At 43.3% G+C, this 20,322-nt stretch overlaps 1 protein-coding gene across 1 annotated transcript; it reads left to right on the forward strand.

Moving 5' to 3' along the window:
- The first annotated feature begins 58 nt into the window (after positions 1–58).
- LOC115141326 (lysophospholipid acyltransferase 5-like) lies at positions 59–20,246 on the forward strand. Its single transcript, XM_029680069.2, has 13 exons — positions 59–207; positions 3,549–3,656; positions 10,883–10,989; positions 11,324–11,417; positions 11,765–11,802; positions 12,798–12,976; positions 13,085–13,193; positions 13,325–13,411; positions 13,656–13,822; positions 15,785–15,932; positions 16,572–16,727; positions 16,997–17,127; positions 18,392–20,246. Exons 1-12 carry the CDS (start codon positions 123–125, stop codon positions 17,114–17,116), a joined length of 1,398 nt encoding a protein of 465 aa, XP_029535929.1. The 5' UTR covers positions 59–122; the 3' UTR covers positions 17,117–17,127; positions 18,392–20,246.
- Positions 20,247–20,322: the final 76 nt, after the last annotated feature.

The following is a 20,322-nucleotide window of genomic DNA, read 5'->3' on the forward strand; positions in this document are numbered from 1 at the left end:
AGAAAGAGAGGGGAAAGGGGTGGAGAGCGCTAAATCGACAAGGGCATATAAAGGAGAGAGTGGAACGCTCGCCAAGGTACACATCTACGGAATCACCAGAGCCACTTCCGCCCACACGAAAGATGGCGGCTCCCTTGATGGAGAAATTGTCGGAATCTTTAGGTTCTCCAGAACCTGCGGTTCGCCTGATTCTGTCCGTTTTAGTCGGTGAGTTCAATTCAGTCATCTCTGACATCTTTCAGTAGATTCTCTGACATAACCATGTGCCAATATAATATTGATTTACACCTTTAAAACAGTGCAGCAACACACACTGCTAAACCAGGTAACGTTGATGTCTCTTGCTCAGCTGCAGTGACTAGCCAGACTAACGTTAGCCAGCGAGTAGACCCGCTGGCAAGCCGAACGATAATACAATAGCTAAATGCACTTAGTTAGCCTTGTTTTGGCAAGCTGACCAGGCGGGCTGCAAGGTTGAGCGGGCACAAGACTAAGCAGAGCGCATTCTCTGCTCTGCTGATTCCCAGAAAACACATTATTTCATATTTTAGCTAACGTTAGCTAGCGATTATGGTAGAAGAGGTCACTACAAGCGGTTGTAACATACAGTACGGACAGGTTTACTTTACATGGTCGGTGTATACCAGGTAGCTGGGTGTCTTTGTCATCTCTGAACATTATTTTCTTCTGAAGTCACATTTGCAGGGATTGACTAACAAATAGTGCATTATTTCAGTATCATTGTCTTAAATTAATTGCTGTTGCTTTTCAGCTTCTGATACCCTGATATTGTTTATTCTTGCTGTAGCCTATAATTGTAGATCTCTTGCCTTTGGCTCATGTTGTATCACAGTAGGCCCCATGTTTACACAGTAGGCCCCATGTTTACACAGTAGGCCCCATGTTTACAATCTTGTAAATGTTTAGAATTTATATAAACTACTATACTACCTTTACCAGTCATTGTGATTGTGACACACTGAAGGTATCAGATTGCAAGACCTCCCCACCTCTATACTTTATGGAAGTAAATTAAATGTGATTACCAGCTGTTAATTCTACTGCCAATGTCTACCGTTGTCAGTTACTCACACATAAACACACACACCAGAAAACTGTGAGTGTGGGAGTGTGTGCAGAGTGGTTCAATTGGGAGTGTTTTTTTTTTTCTTCTCTTTTTTTCTATAATGCACTAACCTAAACAATATGCACCAAAAGCACATATGACTGCAAAACTACAGGCTCTTAGTTAGCAAACTGCTGTCATTGGCAGTTGTTAACCCCATTTCTTCACAGCCAAATAGCATGTGATTTCTGTGTAATGCTCAGATAATGACATTCCAGTGGCATGACTTGTCATATTCAAACATGAAAAGTCACTCAGCTTTAGGCATACAAATTGAGCTGAAGCTCTCAATTAATTTGAAGTGTCCAGGGATCCAAAACAACAATGATTGGTCAGTGTTTCCAGATTTCCACCACAGCTTAAAAAAATAAATAACAAAGGTCACAGATGGACATTGAACATTTCTGTAGAATGACTGAGAAGGTCAGTTCTGGTGACTTTTTAAAGACATTCCACTACAATATAAATGGAATAAAATTATGCTAACACCATCTAAAATATAATTTGCACTATTTAGCTAAAAGCATTAGACTATCACCTGGCTGTAGCCCAACTGATGCATCATGGTGGCTAATAAATGGGTTGACGAATGGGGTTTACTACATCTGCATTTACCCCATTGGGCTAAGAATTAGCTACATTGCAAACTCTAAAAATGATCTTGTTGCTAGTTAGCATCATATTGATGACTTGAATGTCCCAAAATGCACTGTACACTATGTTACCGTAAATTCAAAATAATGTTATGTTTAGCAGTATTCCATTACAGTACATTTTACAGAAATGTATTGTTAAACCTGTTTATTTAGAATTTACAGTAATTTACAGGTACAGTTGAAGTTGGAAGTTTTCATACACTTAGGTTTGAGTCATTAAAACCCGTTTTTCAAACACTCCACAAATTTCTTGTTAACAAACTATAGTTTTGGCAAGTCTGTTAGGAGATCTTCTTTGTGCATGACAAGTCATTTTTCCAACAATTGTTTAGACAGATTATTTTACTTAATCACAATTCCAATGGGTCAGAAGTCTACATACACTAAGTTGACTATGCCTTTAAAACAGCTTGGAAAATTCCAGAATATGATGTCATAGCTTTAGAAGCTTCCGATAAGCTAATTGACATCATTTGCGTCAATTGTATGTGTACCTGTGGATGTATTTCAAGGCCTACCTTCAAACTCAGTGCCTGGTTCATCCTTGGGAGCAATTTCCAAACGCCTTAAAAGGTACCACGTTCATCTGTACAAACAATAGTACGCAAGTATAAACACCATGGGACCACGCAGCCGTCATACCGCTCAGGAAGGAGACGAGTTCTGTCTCCTAGAGATGAACGTAATTTGGTGCGAAAAGTGCAAATCAATCCCAGAACAACAGCGAAGGACCTTGTGAAGATGCTGGAGGAAACGGTACAAAAGTATCTATATCCACAGTAAAACGAGTCCTATATCCACATAACCTGAAAGGCCGCTCAGCAAGGAAGAAGCCACTAATCCAAAAGTCACCATTAAAAAAAAGCCAGACTACGGTTTGCAACTGCACATGGGGACATTGTACTTTTTGGAGAAATGTCCTCTGGTCTGAAGAAACAAAAATAGAACTGTTTGGCCATAATGACCATCGTTATGTTTGGAGGAAAAAGGGGGAAGCTTGCAAGCCAAAGAACACCGTCCCAACCGTGAAGCACGGGGGTGGCAGCATGTTGTGGGGGTGCTTTGCTGCAGCATCTTTAGACATCAGTCAGGAAGCAAATGGGTCTTCCAAATGGACAATGACCCCAAGCATACTTCCAAAGTTGTGGCAAAATGGCTTAAGGACAACAAAGTAAAGGTATTGGAGTGGCCATCGCAAAGCCATGACCTCAATCCTATAGAAAATTTGTGGGCAGAACTGAAAAAGCGTGCCATATTCAACTATGGGGTTGTCTGATTTTGGTGTTCGGCTACTCGTGGTGTTGGCTGAGGAAAAGTACATGTGGACAGCAGCATCTTCAGAGTGCGTCTCGGCAGAGGCATTTTTCCGTGTTAAACATTTTTTGGGGGTGTGTGGGCAGCAATTTTATATAGTTGCGCAGCCTGTGCGAGCAGTCAAAAGTGCGTGCAGAGTCTCGTATGCATTGACTACGTTGGGTGGGAGACACGGTACAAAACCATTTATAAAAAATCAAATCAAAAGTTCATTAGATCTTGTGGTATGAATTGTGTATAAGGTACAGAACCTCGGCCCCGGCGGGCCCCAGACCAATTGCATCCCTGGGTGTGCACTGATAAACGTCTCTGTTTTATCTTGAGGTTGTAGCACTGAACTACAAGGTCATCATTTTGCTGTCAGCACTAAGGGCTCTTGTCTAGAATGATTCACTCGTGTTGATTCACATGTTAACTGTCTCCTCCTTTCTCTCTTTCTGTCGTTCCTTCAGGGTACCCCTGTGCCCTGCTGTACCGGCAATTCTTCTTCCACCAGCCACCCACTGTCATTCACTTATACCACGCCATCTCCGGACTGTCTCTGGCAGCTTTCAACTTTGGTGAGACGCAAAGGGACGGAGGGAGGCAAATGGAGGAGGGAGGCAAATGGAGGAGGGAGGCAAATGGAGGAGGGAGGCAAATGGAGGAGGGAGGCAAATGGAGGAGGGAGGCAAATGGAGGAGGGAGGCAAATGGAGGAGGGAGGCAGAGAAAGGAGGGAGGCAGAGAAAGGAGGGAGGCAGAGAAAGGAGGGAGGCAGAGAAAGGAGGGAGGCAGAGAAAGGAGGTGGGGAAGTGGTTTGGGGGATGGAGAGAGGAAATGAATGAAGGTGGAAGTTGGTAGGTATTTCAGCTCATGCTTATACATTTGTAATACGTTAAAATGATTAAGAAGTTTGCTATGACCAGGAGCTTGTTTTTGAGCAGTGCTACATGAAATGGCTAAATAGTGTCATCAATAACTTTTAACAATATTGGAACATCAGAACTTCAGGTGACTGGGAGGTGGGAGAGCAGGTGGGTTGTTGAGAAAACAATCAAATTGTATTTGTCATATGCGCCGAATACAACAGGCCTTACAGTGACATGCTTACTTACAAGCCCTTAACCAACAATGTAGTTTAAGACAATCCCTAAATAATTAAGAGATAAGATTAACAAATAATTAAAGAGCAGCAGTAAATAACAATAGCAGGGATATATACAGGGGGTACCGGCACAATGTGTCGTGTGTGTGTGTGTGTGTGTGTGTGTGTGTGTGTGTGTGTGTGTGTGTGGCGGGGGGGGCACTGGTATCGAGGTAATTATGTACATGTAGGTAGAGTTATTAAAGTGGCAATGCATAGATAATAGAGTAGCAGCAGTGTGGGGATCCATGCAAATAGTCTTGGTAGCCATTTGATTAGCTGTTCAGGAGTCTTATGTAAGTTCAGCCAGGTGAATGAGTAGTGGGGTGTGGGGAATGGGTAATGATTTCCTTATGGTGGTGATGTTGGCAGGGAAACTGTTGCGGAGTTGTGATGTGGACCTATTTTCTTGGTGTTAACTCCAGAGTGGGGGAGGATATTGACAGGGTAAAGTGGCTCATTTCTGAAAACAGTTTGCCTCACCATTACTTTGCGGCTGTGGGAGTAGGATTGGAAAAATCTGGAAACTTTCAATAAATTCCCTGCTCTTCCAGAAATCCTGGTTCCTTCCTGATTCTGGCTACTCTCCAACTGGGATTTCTGGGGAAAACCAGGGAATTTATAAAAATATTTTTGTGACCCTATGTAGAAGCATCCCCCCCCTCCCCAACTCTGATTCCCACCCCAAATAAATGTGGTCTCTATATATTTAATTTGAAACAAGTTGGTGTTTTGTAGCTTTGATTATTGCTTCAGGGCCTTCCATGCCATACTAAGAAAAACCCCTAGTGTGTAACGCTGCAAGGGAACAGGGCCTAGAACAGGACAGTATCTTAAGGGTGGGATCTTTATATTTCAGGGATGTCAAACTCATTTTGACCCGCGAGCCTGATTCAGTCTTCACCGAGGTCCGGCGGGCTGCACACACAATTTGTTATATTTCCTCACCGTCAAAATGACCAAAATACAGTCCTCTATCCATAGTTTTTGGAGTATTTCATGCTCCCTGACAATCGTTTCACTGATTGTTAGAAAGCTGGACAAAGTGAAGAGACTATAAATGTAAGTCCTTTATAATTTCTACACAGTTTTGATTTGGTTGAGCTTTTGGTTGCATATTTTGGGGAATATTCAATGGTGGACTTTCCATGGGAATGAACAGAAATGTATGCAAATGAATATTAATACAATTTTAAATGTAGATGTTTTTTGCATTGGATATATTTACAATATATGGAGACAAACAAACCTTTTACCTTATCATAAGTAGACATAATTGTAAATGATTAAATCCTTCCAATAGAAATGTAAAAAAACAATTTAGTTACGAATTTAACTTTAAATGAGTTGGCTCTTCAAGTGGGATAATTTCACTGAACAACACAAGGGAATATTGAATGATCCCCAATGATCCATCGCAGCTCCCAAAAACATTTAACATACATCTGTAAAATGATAGTCTAGAAACTAAAGCTTTGGTTGTCTTCCTCTCAGGCTTCCATGTCTTCTCCCCGGACCTCCTCAATGTCCACCTCTTGAACATCAGTCTTTGAGGCCTCATCTTCACTGTTACTTTCCAACCTTGTTGAGGATGGCTCATTGTCAGGCTAAAAAAGCCTTGCATTTGCCCGGATGGCCAACAATTTATCAACCCTTGTATTGGTAAGCCTGTTGTGTGCTTTGTGTGTGTTCCCAAACAAGGACCGGTTGCGCTCTGAGGTGGGTGATGTTGGTGGGATTTGGAGGATGGAGGCAACAGGGGAGAGAGCCTCAGATCCACAAAGTCCCTTCCACCAGGTGGCTGATGACATATGTTGGCACTACTGCCATATTGCATCTCCATCCCAAAGCCCTTGCTTGGAAGTGTACAGTCGTGGCCAAAAGTTGAGAATGACACATTAATTTCCACAAAGTTTGCTGCTTCAGTGTCTAGATATTTTTGTCATATGTTACTATGGAATACTGAATTATAATTACAAGCGTCAAAGGCTTTTATTGACAATTACATTAAGTTGATGCAAAGAGTCAATATTTGCAGTGCCAACCCTTCTTTTTCAAGACCTCTGCAATCTGCCCTGGCATGCTGTCAATTAACTTCTGGGCCACATCCTGACTGATGGCAGCCCATTCTTGCATGATCAATGCTTGGAGTTTGTCAGAATTTGTGGGGTTTTGTTTGTCCACCCGTCTCTTAAGGATGACCACAAGTTCTCAATGGGATTAATGTCTGGGAGTTTCCTGGCAATGGACACAAGACATCGATGTTTTGTTCCCCGAGCCACTTAGTTATCACTTTTGCCTTATGGCAAGGAGCTCCATCATGCTGGAAAAGGCATTGTTCGCCACCAAACTGTTCTTGGATGGTTGGGAGAAGTTTCTCTCGGAGGATGTGTTGGTATCATTCTTTATTCATGGCTGTGTTCTTAGGCAAAATTGTGAGTGAGCCCACTCCCTTGGCTGAGAAGCAACCTCGCACATGAATGGTCTCAGGATGCTTTACTGTTGGCATGACACAGGACTGATGGTAGAGCTCACCTCGTCTTCTCCGGACAAGCTTTTTTCCGGATGCCCCAAACAATCGGAAAAGAGTTTCATCAGAGAAAATTACTTTACCCCAGTCCTCAGCAGTCCAATCCCTGTACCTTTTGCAGAATATCAGTCTGTCCCTGATGTTTTTCCTGGAGAGAAGTGGCTTCTTTGCTGCCCTGCTTGACACCAGGCCATCCTCCGAAAGTCTTCGCCTCACTGTGCGTGCAGATGCACTCACACCTGCCTGCTGCCATTCCTGAGCAAGCCCTGTACTGGTGTTGTCCCGATCCTGCAGCTGAATCAACTTTAGGAGACGGTCCTGTGGCCCTGAAGCCTTCACAAAAGTTGAACCGCTTTCATTGAAGTTCCTGATGATCCAATAAATGGTTGATTTAGGTGCAATCTTACTGGCAACAATATCCTTGCCTGTGAGCAATGATGACGGCACGTGTTTCCTTGCAGGTAAGCATGGTTGACAGAGGAAGAACAATGATTCCAAGCACCACCCTCCTTTTGAAGCTTCCAGTCTGTTATTTGAACCTAATCAGCATGACGGAGTGATCTCCAGCCTTGTCGTCGTCAACACTCACACCTGTGTTAACGAGAGAATCACTGACATGTCAGCTGTTCCTTTTGTGGCAGGGTTAAAATGCAGTGGAAATGTTTTTGGGGAATTCAGTTCATTTGCATGGCAAAGAGAGGGACTTTGCAATTCATCTGATCACTCTTCATAACATTCTGGAGTATATGAAAATTGCCATCATACAAACTGAGGCGGCAGACTTTGTGGAAATTAATATTTGTCATTCTCAACTTTTGGCCACGGCTGTACATTGCCAGACTGCCAAGAACCTTGCCCTCATCCAGGCCAAGGTGGCGAGACACGGTAGTGATGACACCATAGGCCTTGTTGAACTCTGCACCAGACAGGATGCTCTTGCCAGCATACTTGGGGTCCTAGATGTACACTGTGGTGTGTATGGGCTTCAGGTAGAAGTCTTCACGCTTTTTTATGTATTTCAGAACTGCAGTTCCCTCTGCTTGGAGCAACAGTGAAGTGGACAGGGCAGTACGGATTTCTTCTCTTAAATCTGCAAGCAGAGTCTGAACATCAGACAGGATGGCATTGTCTCCCTCAATCTATGCAATGGCTACTACTATAGGTTTCAGGCTGCTTACCACTCTCTCCCAAAATACATCATCCAGGAGGATCCTCTTGATGGGGCTATCCATATCAGCATACTGTGATAGGGCCATTTCTTGGAGCGACTCCTTCCCCTCCAGGAGACTGCCAAACATGATGACAACACCACCCCAATGGGTGTTGCTGGGCAGCTTCAATGTGGTATTCTTATTCTTCTCACTGCTTGGTGAGGTAGATTGCTGCTATAACTTAATGACTGCCTTCAGCCCTTCTGCAATGTAGAGACCGGTGTGTCTGTGCTCTTGTAGAATACTGGTTGAGGGGTGGCGGTGATGTAGTTAATTATTCCTTGCCCATGAACATTCAACCACCATTCAGAGATGATTGCAATACAGTCTGCTTTCTCTGATTTGCTTGACCTTCACTTGAACTCTGCATCCAGTCAATGAGTAGATAAAGCACGTCTGGTTGGGGGTTTATGCTGGGCGAAGAACATTCAGAAATCTCTTCCAATACCTGTCAGCATCAGAGGTGAAACAGGTGCATACACAGCTGGAGCAAGATATTCATCAGCATTTCTTTGACTATGTTCCTCCACTGAGTAAAAAAAAAAAAACTTTTGATTCCAGGAAGACCATGAGCTGTTGCTATCGATAAGGTGTCTGGTTCATAATTTTCACCTCGAATAGAAGTAGAGGGACTTTTGTCAGGGGTTGCTGAACTTTATGCACTTGGCCAGATGATTCTGGATTTTTTTTCTTTCTTTCATCACATTCCCAGTGGGTCAGAAGTTTACATGCTATCAAATACTAATTGAGTGTATTGCCTTTTTAAATTATTTAACTTGGGTCAAATGTTTTGGGTAGTCTTCCACAATAAGTTGGATGCATTTTGTCCCATTCCTCCTGGCAGAGCTGGTGTAACTGAGTTAGGTTTGTAGGCCTCCTTGCTCACACGCTTTTTCAGTTCTGCCCACAAATTTTCTATAGGATTGAGGTCAGGGCTTTGTGATGGCCACTCCAATACTTTGACTTTGTTGTCCTTAAGCCATTTTGCCACAACGTTGGAAGTATGCTTGGGGTCATTGTCCATTTGGAAGACCCATTTGCGACCAAGCTTTAACTTCCTGACTGATGTTGCTTCAATATGTCCACATAATTTCCTCATGATGCCATCTATTTTGTGAAGTGCACCAGTCCCTCCTGCAGCAAAGCACCCCCACATGATGCTGCCACCCCCGTGCTTCATGGTTGGGATGGTGTTCTTTGGCTTGCAAGCCTCCCCCTTTTTCCTCCAAACATAACGATGGTCATTATGGCCAAACAGTTCTATTTTTGTTTCTTCAGACCAGAGGACATTTCTCAAAGTACGATCTTTGTCCCCATGTGCAGTTGCAAACCGTAGTCTGGATTTTTATGGCGATTTTTGGAGCAGTGGCCTCTTCTTTGCTGAGCGGCCTTTCAGGTTATGTCGATTATAGGACTCGTTTTACTGTGGTATAGATACTTTTGTACCTGTTTCCTCCAGCATCTTCACAAGGTCCTTTGCTGTTGTTCTGGGATTGATTTGCACTTTCCGCACCAAATTACATTCATCTCTAGGAGACGCGTCTTATTCCTGAGTGGTATGCCGGCTGCGTGGTCCCATGGTGTTTATACTTGCGTACTATTGTTTGTACAGATGAACGTGGTACCTTTTTTTTAGGCGTTTGGAAATTGCTCCCAAGGATGAACCAGACTTGTGGAGGTCTCTTTATTTTTTATTTTCTCATGATGTCAAGCAAAGAGGCACTGAGTTTGAAGGTAGGCCTTGAAATGCATCCACAGGTACACTTCCAATTGACTGAAATGATGTAAATTAAATCAGAAGCTTCTAAAGCCATGACATCATATTCTGGAATTGTCCAAGCAGTTTTAAAGGCATAGTCAACTTAGTGTATGTAGACTTCTGACCCATTGGAATTGTGATTAAGTAAAATCTGTCTGTAAACAATTGTTATAAAAATGACTTGTTATGCACAAAGTAGATGTCCTAAACGACTTGCCAAAACTATAGTTTGTTAACAAGAAATTTGTGGAGTGGTTGAAACACTTTGGTTGGAGTCAATAAAACTAGTTTATGTAAACTTCGGACTTCAACTGTATGTCAAAATATATTCACCCCTCCCGGTATTGTAATCAAAACTTACCAGAAAGCATATAGTAGTGTAGACAGTGTAGTAGTGTGGGCTCAATAGCATGTCATTAGTTTGAGAGATCTTGAGAATCAGCTGTACATGTGATGGAAGAATGCACTGTGCATGCAGATGGTTGCAATTCCATTGAATTGAGGATAGTTTAACCAAAATATGCCTAGAATTGCCTTGTGTGTCTCACAAAAAAGCTTCACTGTTAATAAGCTAACTTTTTTTGACGAATTTAAGCAAAATGCACAGATTTCCTGGGCTTAACTTCCCATGTAAAATTTCTGGAAAAGTTTCTGACCCTTTGCAACCTTGAGCTAATTCCCCCAGAAATATATGTGTGTATTTTGCTCAACTCCCCAGGGGCCGTATGTTTGACACGCCTGGATTAGCTCAAGGTCTATTGTTCAATTTGTACGCTATAGCTAACCTAACCAGTTTCCACCAAGTCATGAGTAATTGTGAAGAAGTAAAGAGTTTGACTGACTGAGGGAGTCTAGAGCGGGATGGGTGGTTTGAAGTTTACATAATGGTAGGGGATTAATAACACAACCTTTTTCCCCCTTGTTCTCTGCTGCACTTGGATTTTTACAGCAGGTCTGTTGCACTTTCCCTGTCTTTGGAATCTATCATTTAAATAAATTAATAAAAAATCCTCTTCACAACCTGTGACTTGCTCATCTTCAACTTGCAAGAATGCACTCTTTCTTCTTCTTTTTCTCTCTCTCTGTGCTAAAATCCATGTTTCTGCCCCTTTCCCTTCCTCCCTCTGTCCCACTATCATTCCACCTTTCTGTCTCTTTCAGGCACACAGCTCTATCACTCTGCATTATGCGTCCTTGTCCAGTTCCTGATGATGAGGCTTATGGGAAGGACGATAACAACTGTCCTGTCCAGCTTTATTTTTCAAATGGTGAGATTTCTCTCAATCTTTCTCGCTCTTTATTTGTTCTCCTTTTCTCTCAATCTCTTCCTGTGTTCTGTTGTGATGCAGGGTCAGGTGGTAGAGGCAGCTTCTCTCGCTCTCTCTTTCTTGTTGCCCCTCCCTTGCTACAGTAGTTGAAGAGCTGCACTGTCTGTGTAATTTCTGCTGTTCATGTTAGGATATCCTCTGTCCTTTTTGCTTTCACTGGAGTACTGAAGCACGGTCGAGCACTGCCACTTTATGACGTAATGCTCTCTCCCTCCCTCCCTCCTTTTTTAAGTGTGAGACTTGATCAAAACAATTGTCCCTTCTCTCTCTGTAGGCATACCTGCTGTCAGGCTACTACTACACAGCTACAGAAGAATACGATATCAAATGGACCATGCCCCAATGTGTCCTTGCACTGAAACTTATCGGTATGGTCACCTCACCACGGACACCCTCTCTTCACTGCTCTGTACAACCTCTCTTTTTGTTTCCCACTTATTTTGTGTAACACCCGTTGCTGATTGATTGTTTGTCCCATATCCTTTTTCTTTTCTTATTGACAACTTGTGTTGTAGTAGTTGTTCATTAGCCTCAGAGATAACATGGCTCATATTTTGCGTAGTGTACTAACAATCCTACTAAACTCCGTCATGGCTTTTACATCTCTGCAGCTGAGGAACATCTACAGTCAAAGTATTAACTCCAATGATCGTGGCAATCCTAGCAGCTTTCGTAACATAGTGACTGATGCCAATTGCATTCTCTTTGATTTCAGGTTTGTCATTTGATTACTATGACGGTGGCCAGGAACCAGTGAGTTGATTGATCTCTCTATTGCCATTTGATTATTGGTCAAATCTGTTTTTTTTTCTCTTCTATTTGTTATTTTGCTCTCCGTGTACTTGTCTGTTTGTGCTTCAACCTTTTCCAAGTTCTCCTGTGTGCGTGTGTGGCAGTTTGAGTGAGACTTTGTCCACACATCCAGTCAGATGAGTTGAGGTAGTGTGTGTTTGCATTGAGGAAGTTGTCTATTTACAAACAGGCAAATGTCTAGTGGTCATCATTCATTACTCTGTTACACTACTCTTACATTTGCTGCTCACCTGTTCTGTTTGTTTATGTAGGGGGCCTCCTAAATGGCACAACTTCCGACCACCGCCTATAGGGCTCTGGACGACAGTAGAGCACTATGTAGGGAATAGCGTGCGATTTGGGACGCCCCCGTAGTCTGGTTACTGTACTGTGTCTCGTTTTGCCTCGCCAAAAAGCCCCACGAAAGGCAGGCATGAGGTCCTGTTGTATGTCTACAAATATCATCACCCTCGTCTCTGTCATTTGTTGCACAATGTTTCTGTATATTTAGTCCAAATACCTTGGGTGGTTGTTGTTGCTGACTGTTGACTGTTGGACTATTGTCTTTTGTAGTGTTTTGGAAACATGCCACGGGTTTGCACTTGGAAACTCAGCAGTTTTATGCCCCCTAGTTAAATGCCTGTTAAGTAGTCCTATTTGGTTAAATTGAGTTTGCGGTCCAACCGTTAGCAGCTTTCAATAAGAACCCTGGGTAACTGGATATGCAGGGAGCTTGTTCTCTCTCAGCCAGTGACTTTGTGTTAAAAATGCTTCTCTATTTCCTGACCTTTCTTTCACATTCCTTCTACCCTTTTCCCCTCTTTGCTTTCCCTTTCTCTGTTCTCCCTTGTCTTTTACCCAACCTTTCCCCTTTTACTCTTGACCCTCCCCTTTCTCCCTCTCCCTGGCTCCCAACCACTATTTTCACTCTCCTCCCTCTCGCTCCACCCCACCAGTCCAAGTTGAATGAGGAGCAGAAGAGGTCAGCCCTGGCCAATGTTCCCTCTCTGCTGGAGGTTATCGGCTTCTCCTACTTCTACGGAGGCTTTCTGGTGGGACCCCAGTTCACACTGCGCAGCTACCAGAGGCTAGTCAAAGGGGAGCTCACCGACTGCCCCGGACAGCCACCTAACAGGTAGAGGAATGGATGGAGGGAAGGGTGGAGGGGGGGGCGCGCGTGCGCGCAGAGAGAGGAAGGGGATGGATACATGGGTTTATTTAACAATCTTTTTATTTTTCTCAGTGTTATACCTGCTATGAAGCGGTTCTCCCTCGGCCTCCTCTGCCTGGTGATCTACGCAATATTTAGTCCGCACTACCCAGATAGCTATTACCTAACAGATGAGTACGACGTAAGAAAGCCTTGCTTTTGCACCAGCATTCCTGACGTTTTTACCATCACTGATTTGAAGCCAAAGCCACATTTCCATCCGTTCTGTTTGACAAATGTCACCGTCCTTAGTCAAAATGCGTGTCTCTCCAGGCGCAGCCGTTCTGGTACCGCTGTGTCTTCATCCTCCTTTGGGCCAAAGTCATCCTGTACAAATATGTGAGCTGCTGGGTCATAGCGGTGAGTAGCAGCACTTGGTATGTAAAACGTCTCATTTGGAAGCGGGTGCAGCCTGGAAATGAAACCTTTACAGACACACCTGTCATTGTCACACAGAATAGTTCCACTGGGGCACACCTACGTCAGATCAGGTGAGAAGAAACTGGTCTGGGAGCCCAGTATATCAGTGGTACCCTATATTTAGGTTTTTCAGGAAGAAGTTATTTAAGTGTTTGTAAAAGGCTTTTTTTTGTGTGTGACTCAGGAGGGCGTCTGTATACTCTCTGGGCTCGGCTATAATGGGCTGGGTCAGAATGGCGAACACCAATGGGACGCCTGTGCAAATATGAAGGTGTGGACGTTTGAGACCACACCCCTTTTCACAGGCACCATCGCCTCCTTCAACATAAACACCAACGCCTGGGTGGCCAGGTTAGTGCCTGACTAAAACTCAAACTATTTATGGCCAGGTTAGTTCTTTCTGGGATCTGTACTGTAACCATTTTAAATTCCACCTTAATTGGGTAAGGATGTCCCAGGGATCTTGGATAGACATTTAACATTTACATTTAAGTCATTTAGCAGACGCTCTTATCCAGAGCGACTTACAAATTGGTGCGTTCACCTTAAGACATCCAGTGGAACAGCCACTTTACAATAGTGCATCTAAATCTTTTGAGGGGGTGAGAAGGATTACTTTATCCTATCCTAGGTATTCCTGAAAGAGGTGGGGTTTCAGGTGTCTCCGGAAGGTGGTGATTGACTCCGCTGTCCTGGCGTCATGAGGGAGTTTGTTCCACCATTGGGGGGCCAGAGCAGCGAACAGTTTTGACTGGGCTGAGCGGGAACTGTACTTCCTCAGTGGTAGGGAGGCGAGCAGGCCAGAGGTGGATGAACGCAGTGCCCTTGTTTGGGTGTAGGGCCTGATCAGAGCCTGGAGGTACTGAGGTGCCGTTCCCCTCACAGCTCCGTAGGCAAGCACCATGGTCTTGTAGCGGATGCGAGCTTCAACTGGAAGCCGGTGGAGAGAGCGGAGGAGGGGGGTGACGTGAGAGAACTTGGGAAGGTTGAACACCAGACGGGCTGCGGCGTTCTGGATGAGTTGTAGGGGTTTAATGGCACAGGCAGGGAGCCCAGCCAACAGCGAGTTGCAGTAATCCAGACGGGAGATGACAAGTGCCTGGATTAGGACCTGCGCTGCTTCCTGTGTGAGGCAGGGTCGTACTCTGCGGATGTTGTAGAGCATGAACCTACAAGAACGGGCCACCGCCTTGATGTTAGTTGAGAACGACAGGGTGTTGTCCAGGATCACGCCAAGGTTCTTAGCGCTCTGGGAGGAGGACACAATGGAGTTGTCAACCGTGATGGCGAGATCATGGAATGGGCAGTCCTTCCCGGGAGGAAGAGCAGCTCCGTCTTGCCGAGGTTCAGCTTGAGGTGGTGATCCGTCATCCACACTGATATGTCTGCCAGACATGCAGAGATGCGATTCGCCACCTGGTCATCAGAAGGGGGAAAGGAGAAGATTAATTGTGTGTCGTCTGCATAGCAATGATAGGAGAGACCATGTGAGGTTATGACAGAGCCAAGTGACTTGGTGTATAGCGAGAATAGGAGAGGGCCTAGAACAGAGCCCTGGGGGACGCCAGTGGTGAGAGCGCGTGGTGAGGAGACAGATTCTCGCCACGCCACCTGGTAGGAGCGACCTGTCAGGTAGGACGCAATCCAAGCGTGGGCCTCGCCGGAGATGCCCAACTCGGAGAGGGTGGAGAGGAGGATCTGATGGTTCACAGTATTGAAGGCAGCCGATAGGTCTAGAAGGATGAGAGCAGAGGAGAGAGAGTTAGCTTTAGCAGTGCGGAGGGCCTCCGTGATACAGAGAAGAGCAGTCTCAGTTGAATGACTAGTCTTGAAACCTGACTGATTTGGATCAAGAAGGTCATTCTGAGAGAGATAGCGGGAGAGCTGGCCAAGGACGGCACGTTCAAGAGTTTTGGAGAGAAAAGAAAGAAGGGATACTGGTCTGTAGTTGTTGACATCGGAGGGATCGAGTGTAGGTTTTTTCAGAAGGGGTGCAACTCTCGCTCTCTTGAAGACAGAAGGGACGTAGCCAGCGGTTAGGGATGAGTTGATGAGCGAGGTGAGGTAAGGGAGAAGGTCTCCGGAAATGGTCTGGAGAAGAGAGGAGGGAATAGGGTCAAAATAGCAAGGACCTTAGTGCCTGATTTAAAACTATGCATGGCTAGGTTAGTACCTGACTGAAACTAAAGTTGCTAAAGGTCCCTTTCAAAATAGATTGTATCTTACTGAGACTAAGCTGTATAAATAAAGGTTAAATAAAAAAATTGTACTGGTATATCTAACAATATTTGGTGGTTTGTAACATTCCTCCAGGCACGTGTTTAAGCGGTTGAAGTTCCTGGGCAATAAGCTCCTGTCTCAGGTGACCGCGCTCGCATTCCTGGCCATCTGGCATGGCACGCACTCCGGATACCTCCTCTGCTTCTCCATGGAGTTCATCATCGTAAATGTGGAGAGACAGGTATGAGTAAATATTGGAAAGAATTCTAATAAAGCACTACTTGAATACTGAACTTCCTGCTTTACTCCTATGGGTACACTCAATATGTCCACCTATCACAGAACAGTGACTTGATTAGGAATGGCTGTTCTAGTAATTATATTTCTATGGAAACAAGCACCAGAGATTGAGAGAGAATCCTGAGGAGCCAGGAAAATGCCGCCTCACTTATTTTGGATGCTTTCAATGTTGTGCACGTCAATGTCTTGACCACGGTGGGAATGTACCGTATTTATTTAACCTTTTTTACATTTAAGCAGGTAAGGTTAAGAAACCTATTTTGCGAGGGCGACCTGACCCTCAGTAGTCAACATAGTTGCGTCAAACATTGGGAGCATGTAAACCGTGTGCTTGTCATTTCATCTTTCTCTTTGTGATGTTTTCCAAACTCTGGACCTGTGAATTTTAATCCTCAAGAGGAGAACCTGTCGGTGCTAATCTATTTTCAAGCAGGTCTACAACAAAGGGTCAAGATCTCCATTTAAGCTATTGGAGGATTCTCAAACTCTCTGCCCTGTATGCGTTACTGGATTACTGTGTGTGCGTCCGTGTCCATATAACTATATCTTTATGCTGTATGCGGATCCCTATTTGTCTCAGGCCCAAGCGCTGGTGAGGGACAGTCCCCTGCTGACCCGCCTGGCCAACAGTCCTCTCTACCCCCTCATCTACCTGGTCCAGCAGTTCATCCACTGGCTCTTCATGGGCTATCCTTTGGTGCCCTTCTGCCTCTTCACCTACGACAAGTGGCTCAGGGTAATAAACAGCTTAGAAAAGCGTAATAAGCCTTCGGAATGTTATCATAAGCACATCGTAACACATTATAAATGTTCCGACTCTTTATTTACTTTATTTAAAGTGGCTAAAGGTAGCTGGCAGTTTGTAATGCCACAAACATGTTAGAACTCAGATTATTGTGTGCTAAATGCAGTTGTCTGGCATATGTTTAAACTCTTGACTTGGGTTGGGGAAATGGATGTCTGGATGAGGATTTAATGTGCTCGGTTTGTCTTTCTGTTTTGCAGGTCTATTCATCCATTTATTTCTGTGGCCACATATTCTTCTTCACATTGTATCTAGTCATCCCATATCTCCGCAAGGTTCTGGTACCTAGAAAAGAACGAAGCGAGAAAAAGGAGGACTAGAACTATGTTAGGTAATGCAAGCTTCTGTATACTTTTCTGTGTTTACAGTAAGGCTGTGGCGATTTATGGAATTTTGGATAATGATTAAAGGGATAGTACAAAATTACATTGGTTTCCTTACCTTGTAAGCTGTCTATGGACAAGGTATGACATAAATCCATGCTTTGGTTTTGTTTACCTGGCCTCTTATATCAAATGCTAACGTTTTAGCATTTGTGGCACACATTCAATGGTAGCTGTATTAGCATTTTTTGCAATTAAGGTCCAAATCGACATAACATATAAAAAAAATGTAAGTTACTTATAGATGAAAAGCATTTGAAACCGTGGCCAGGTAAACAAAACGAAAGCATTGGTTGCTTTCATACCTTGTCCAAAGACTGCTTACAGGATAAGGAAACCAATATGCCATTTTGTAACTTGGGTGAACTAGCCCTAAAACTGACAATTATATATTTTTTATCTGAGAGAAAAAAAACTGAGCTTGTAATGTTTCATAATGCGACATATCTAATGTAGGTGTCACCAAAGCTGTGTGGTATACATCTCAGAAATGTATGATTTTGACTACTTGGAACTTTAGGAAATGAAGCGTCCCCTCTCAACAGTGCTGTACTGCCCGTACAATGATTTCTGCCCTCGTTGAGACATTACCAACTTTACCCTCCATGTAAAAATGAAAAAATGCTATTGGGTAAACAATCTACTTAAAATGAAGTTGAAAGTCCTAAAAGAAATGTATTTAAACTATTATTCATAATTCTCGATTTTATACGATTTTCGTCCCAGCCCTAGTTTACTTTACATCCTTGTCAAAACATTCCCTAAGTTTCGATTATTCATTACGGTCTTCATATTGGCAAAGGGTAGTTTCCAGATAATGAATTCAACTTAAAGGCATAGTTCACCCCAAAATTGACTTTTGACAGATGTTTTCATACTTCATAATTGGTATGAATTCAAAATATGCAGATCTAAAATGAATGGGAAAGATTCTGATCCAAAGCAAATGCTGCCAATTTTTCCAATTTGTTAGAGGTTTAGGCTTACAAAGTTCTCCTAATGCATATAGAGGGATCTTCACAACATCTTTATGAATAGACAGAAACAGAGGTAGAAATGTCGTTGTAGCTTATGTTACTTGTGGATATATGATCATATTTAGGATGACGGATTGGATTTCTATTGGTCTTTTCCACCACATGCTCAAAGTGCTTTTTGTAAGGGGGGAAAGTCACCTCAATTAATCTCTCACCTCTCTTCTCTCTCTCTCAGGTCTCTGGCTGAATCTCCACCCAGGATGTGACTGAAGGGAACTGTGACTTTTAACTAGGAGCAGATCAGAAAATATTTTAAAGCCTTTAATATTATTTGTGTGTACACGTTTGTTTTCTATTTATTTTTGTGATTTGGAAAGGACGCACGTTTTTTGAGACCAGGGAGATGAGGGTACAGGAAATAACCTTTTGTGCCACAATTGTGAGCCAATCGCGGGGTGTTTTCTTGATTTTAGAGAACTTGAGACTGACGTCTTGTATACACAGAATATTGCACTCGCCACTCACGGGCTCTGGGTCCGTAGACTGCTCTGTTTTTATGATCTCCCTGTTTCAACCCTCCCCTCAAGTCCATATAGACGGAGTATACAAAACATCCTAATATTGAGTTGCCCCCCACCCCACACACAGCCTCAATTCGTCGGGCATGGACTCTACAAGGTGTTGAAAGCGTTCCACAGGGATGCTGGCCCATGTTGACTCCAGTGCTTCCCACAGTTGTGTCAAGTTGACTGGATGTCCTTTGGGTGGTGGACCATTCTTGATACACGCGAAACTGTTGCGTGTGGAAAAACCCAGCAGCGTTGCAGTTCTTCACAAGCCGGTGCGCCTGGCACCTACTACCATACCCCGTTCAAAGGCACTTGAATATTTTGTCTTGCCCATTCAATGTCTGAATGGCACACATACACAATCCATGTCTCAATTGTCTCAAGGCTTAAAAATCATTCTTTGTTCTGTCTCCTCCCCTTTATCTACACTGATTTTGAAGTGAATTTAACAAGTGACATAAATAAGGGATCTGAGCTTCGCCTGATTCACCTTGTCAGTCTGTCATGGAAAGAGCAGGTATTCTTAATGTATTCTCTACTCGGTGTAGAAAAAACCTGCACAGACATGGCTATGGTTCAGGCACAACAGAAATGTATTTGGCACTTTCAGATTTTATTTTAACATGCATTTTGTTGGGAGAACAAAAAAAACCAAGGATTGCTGCTCTGACTGGAATTATATATTTTTGAGGAGTGTTTTCATTGATCCGTTGGCCAACACTCACAAGAAGCACTGTAAAACACTGTACACACTAACATGTGACTCAAGAATGGCCTTGTATTATCAACGAATGTTTTTACGTTTTATTCTGGTTTCAATTCAGATTTTGTTTCCGTTATTTCGTGATGAGACTGGATTTTATAGCTATTTTAGGAGGGTTTTATGATAGACCATTTTGTAGATTTGGATAAGATTCCATGAAGGGATTCAATGCTTTCCTCCTCTCCCCTCTCCTCGTGGCTTTGTCTGCCATTCACCATCCTCCTATCACTCCATTGCCACCACACACCCTTCCTGGCTGTCTCTGAACAAACTGGAAAACAAACTCACAACTAAAACAACAGGTAACCAAAACCACCACTTTTACATTGAGTGACATTACCATACCAATGTCAACAGCATCACCCGTGGTCTCCAGTGAGATCTAGCACCGTCCTCTATCTTTCTTAAGACTTGGTCAAAAAAATCTCCCTAACCACTGGCGCAAGGTCAGATCTAGAATGTTTGACCTGTCAGATACTCTGTTCCTACGTCTGTGTTAAGAGGCAACTTCTACCACAATCCTTTTCCAATGCAGAGACACATTGGGAGAGCAGTGACTCACTGTAGCAACAACCCACATTTTAATCATATTTATACTTGTGGAAATAATTAATTGATGTGAATTAATTGTTATTCCAGAGACTACTTTTTTTGCCTTATTGCTACCAAATGTACAAAGGAAAAGAGAAATGGAAAAAAAATAATTTTAAATAAACTTTTTGTAATGTTCATTAAAATGCTGGATTTTAAAAATCAAAGAGGTCTGTGTGTCAGTTGTGTGTGTGTGTGTAGTACTTTAAAGTATTTTTACTTTTTGGGGGTGTATGTACTTTA

The sequence above is a fragment of the Oncorhynchus nerka genome, linkage group LG14 (assembly GCF_034236695.1).
Source record: "Oncorhynchus nerka isolate Pitt River linkage group LG14, Oner_Uvic_2.0, whole genome shotgun sequence".
NCBI lineage: Eukaryota > Metazoa > Chordata > Actinopteri > Salmoniformes > Salmonidae > Oncorhynchus > Oncorhynchus nerka.

What these genes read in the sequence shown, in the direction of transcription:
- LOC115141326 (XM_029680069.2), top strand. Translation starts at nt 123, where the DNA reads ATGGCGGCTCCCTTGATGGAGAAATTGTCGGAATCTTTAGGTTCTCCA. An exon ending in GATTCTGTCCGTTTTAGTCG is followed by an intron (nt 208 to 3,548) that starts GTGAGTTCAATT and finishes TCGTTCCTTCAG; the next exon opens with GGTACCCCTGTGCCCTGCTG. An exon ending in TCTGGCAGCTTTCAACTTTG is followed by an intron (nt 3,657 to 10,882) that starts GTGAGACGCAAA and finishes TGTCTCTTTCAG; the next exon opens with GCACACAGCTCTATCACTCT.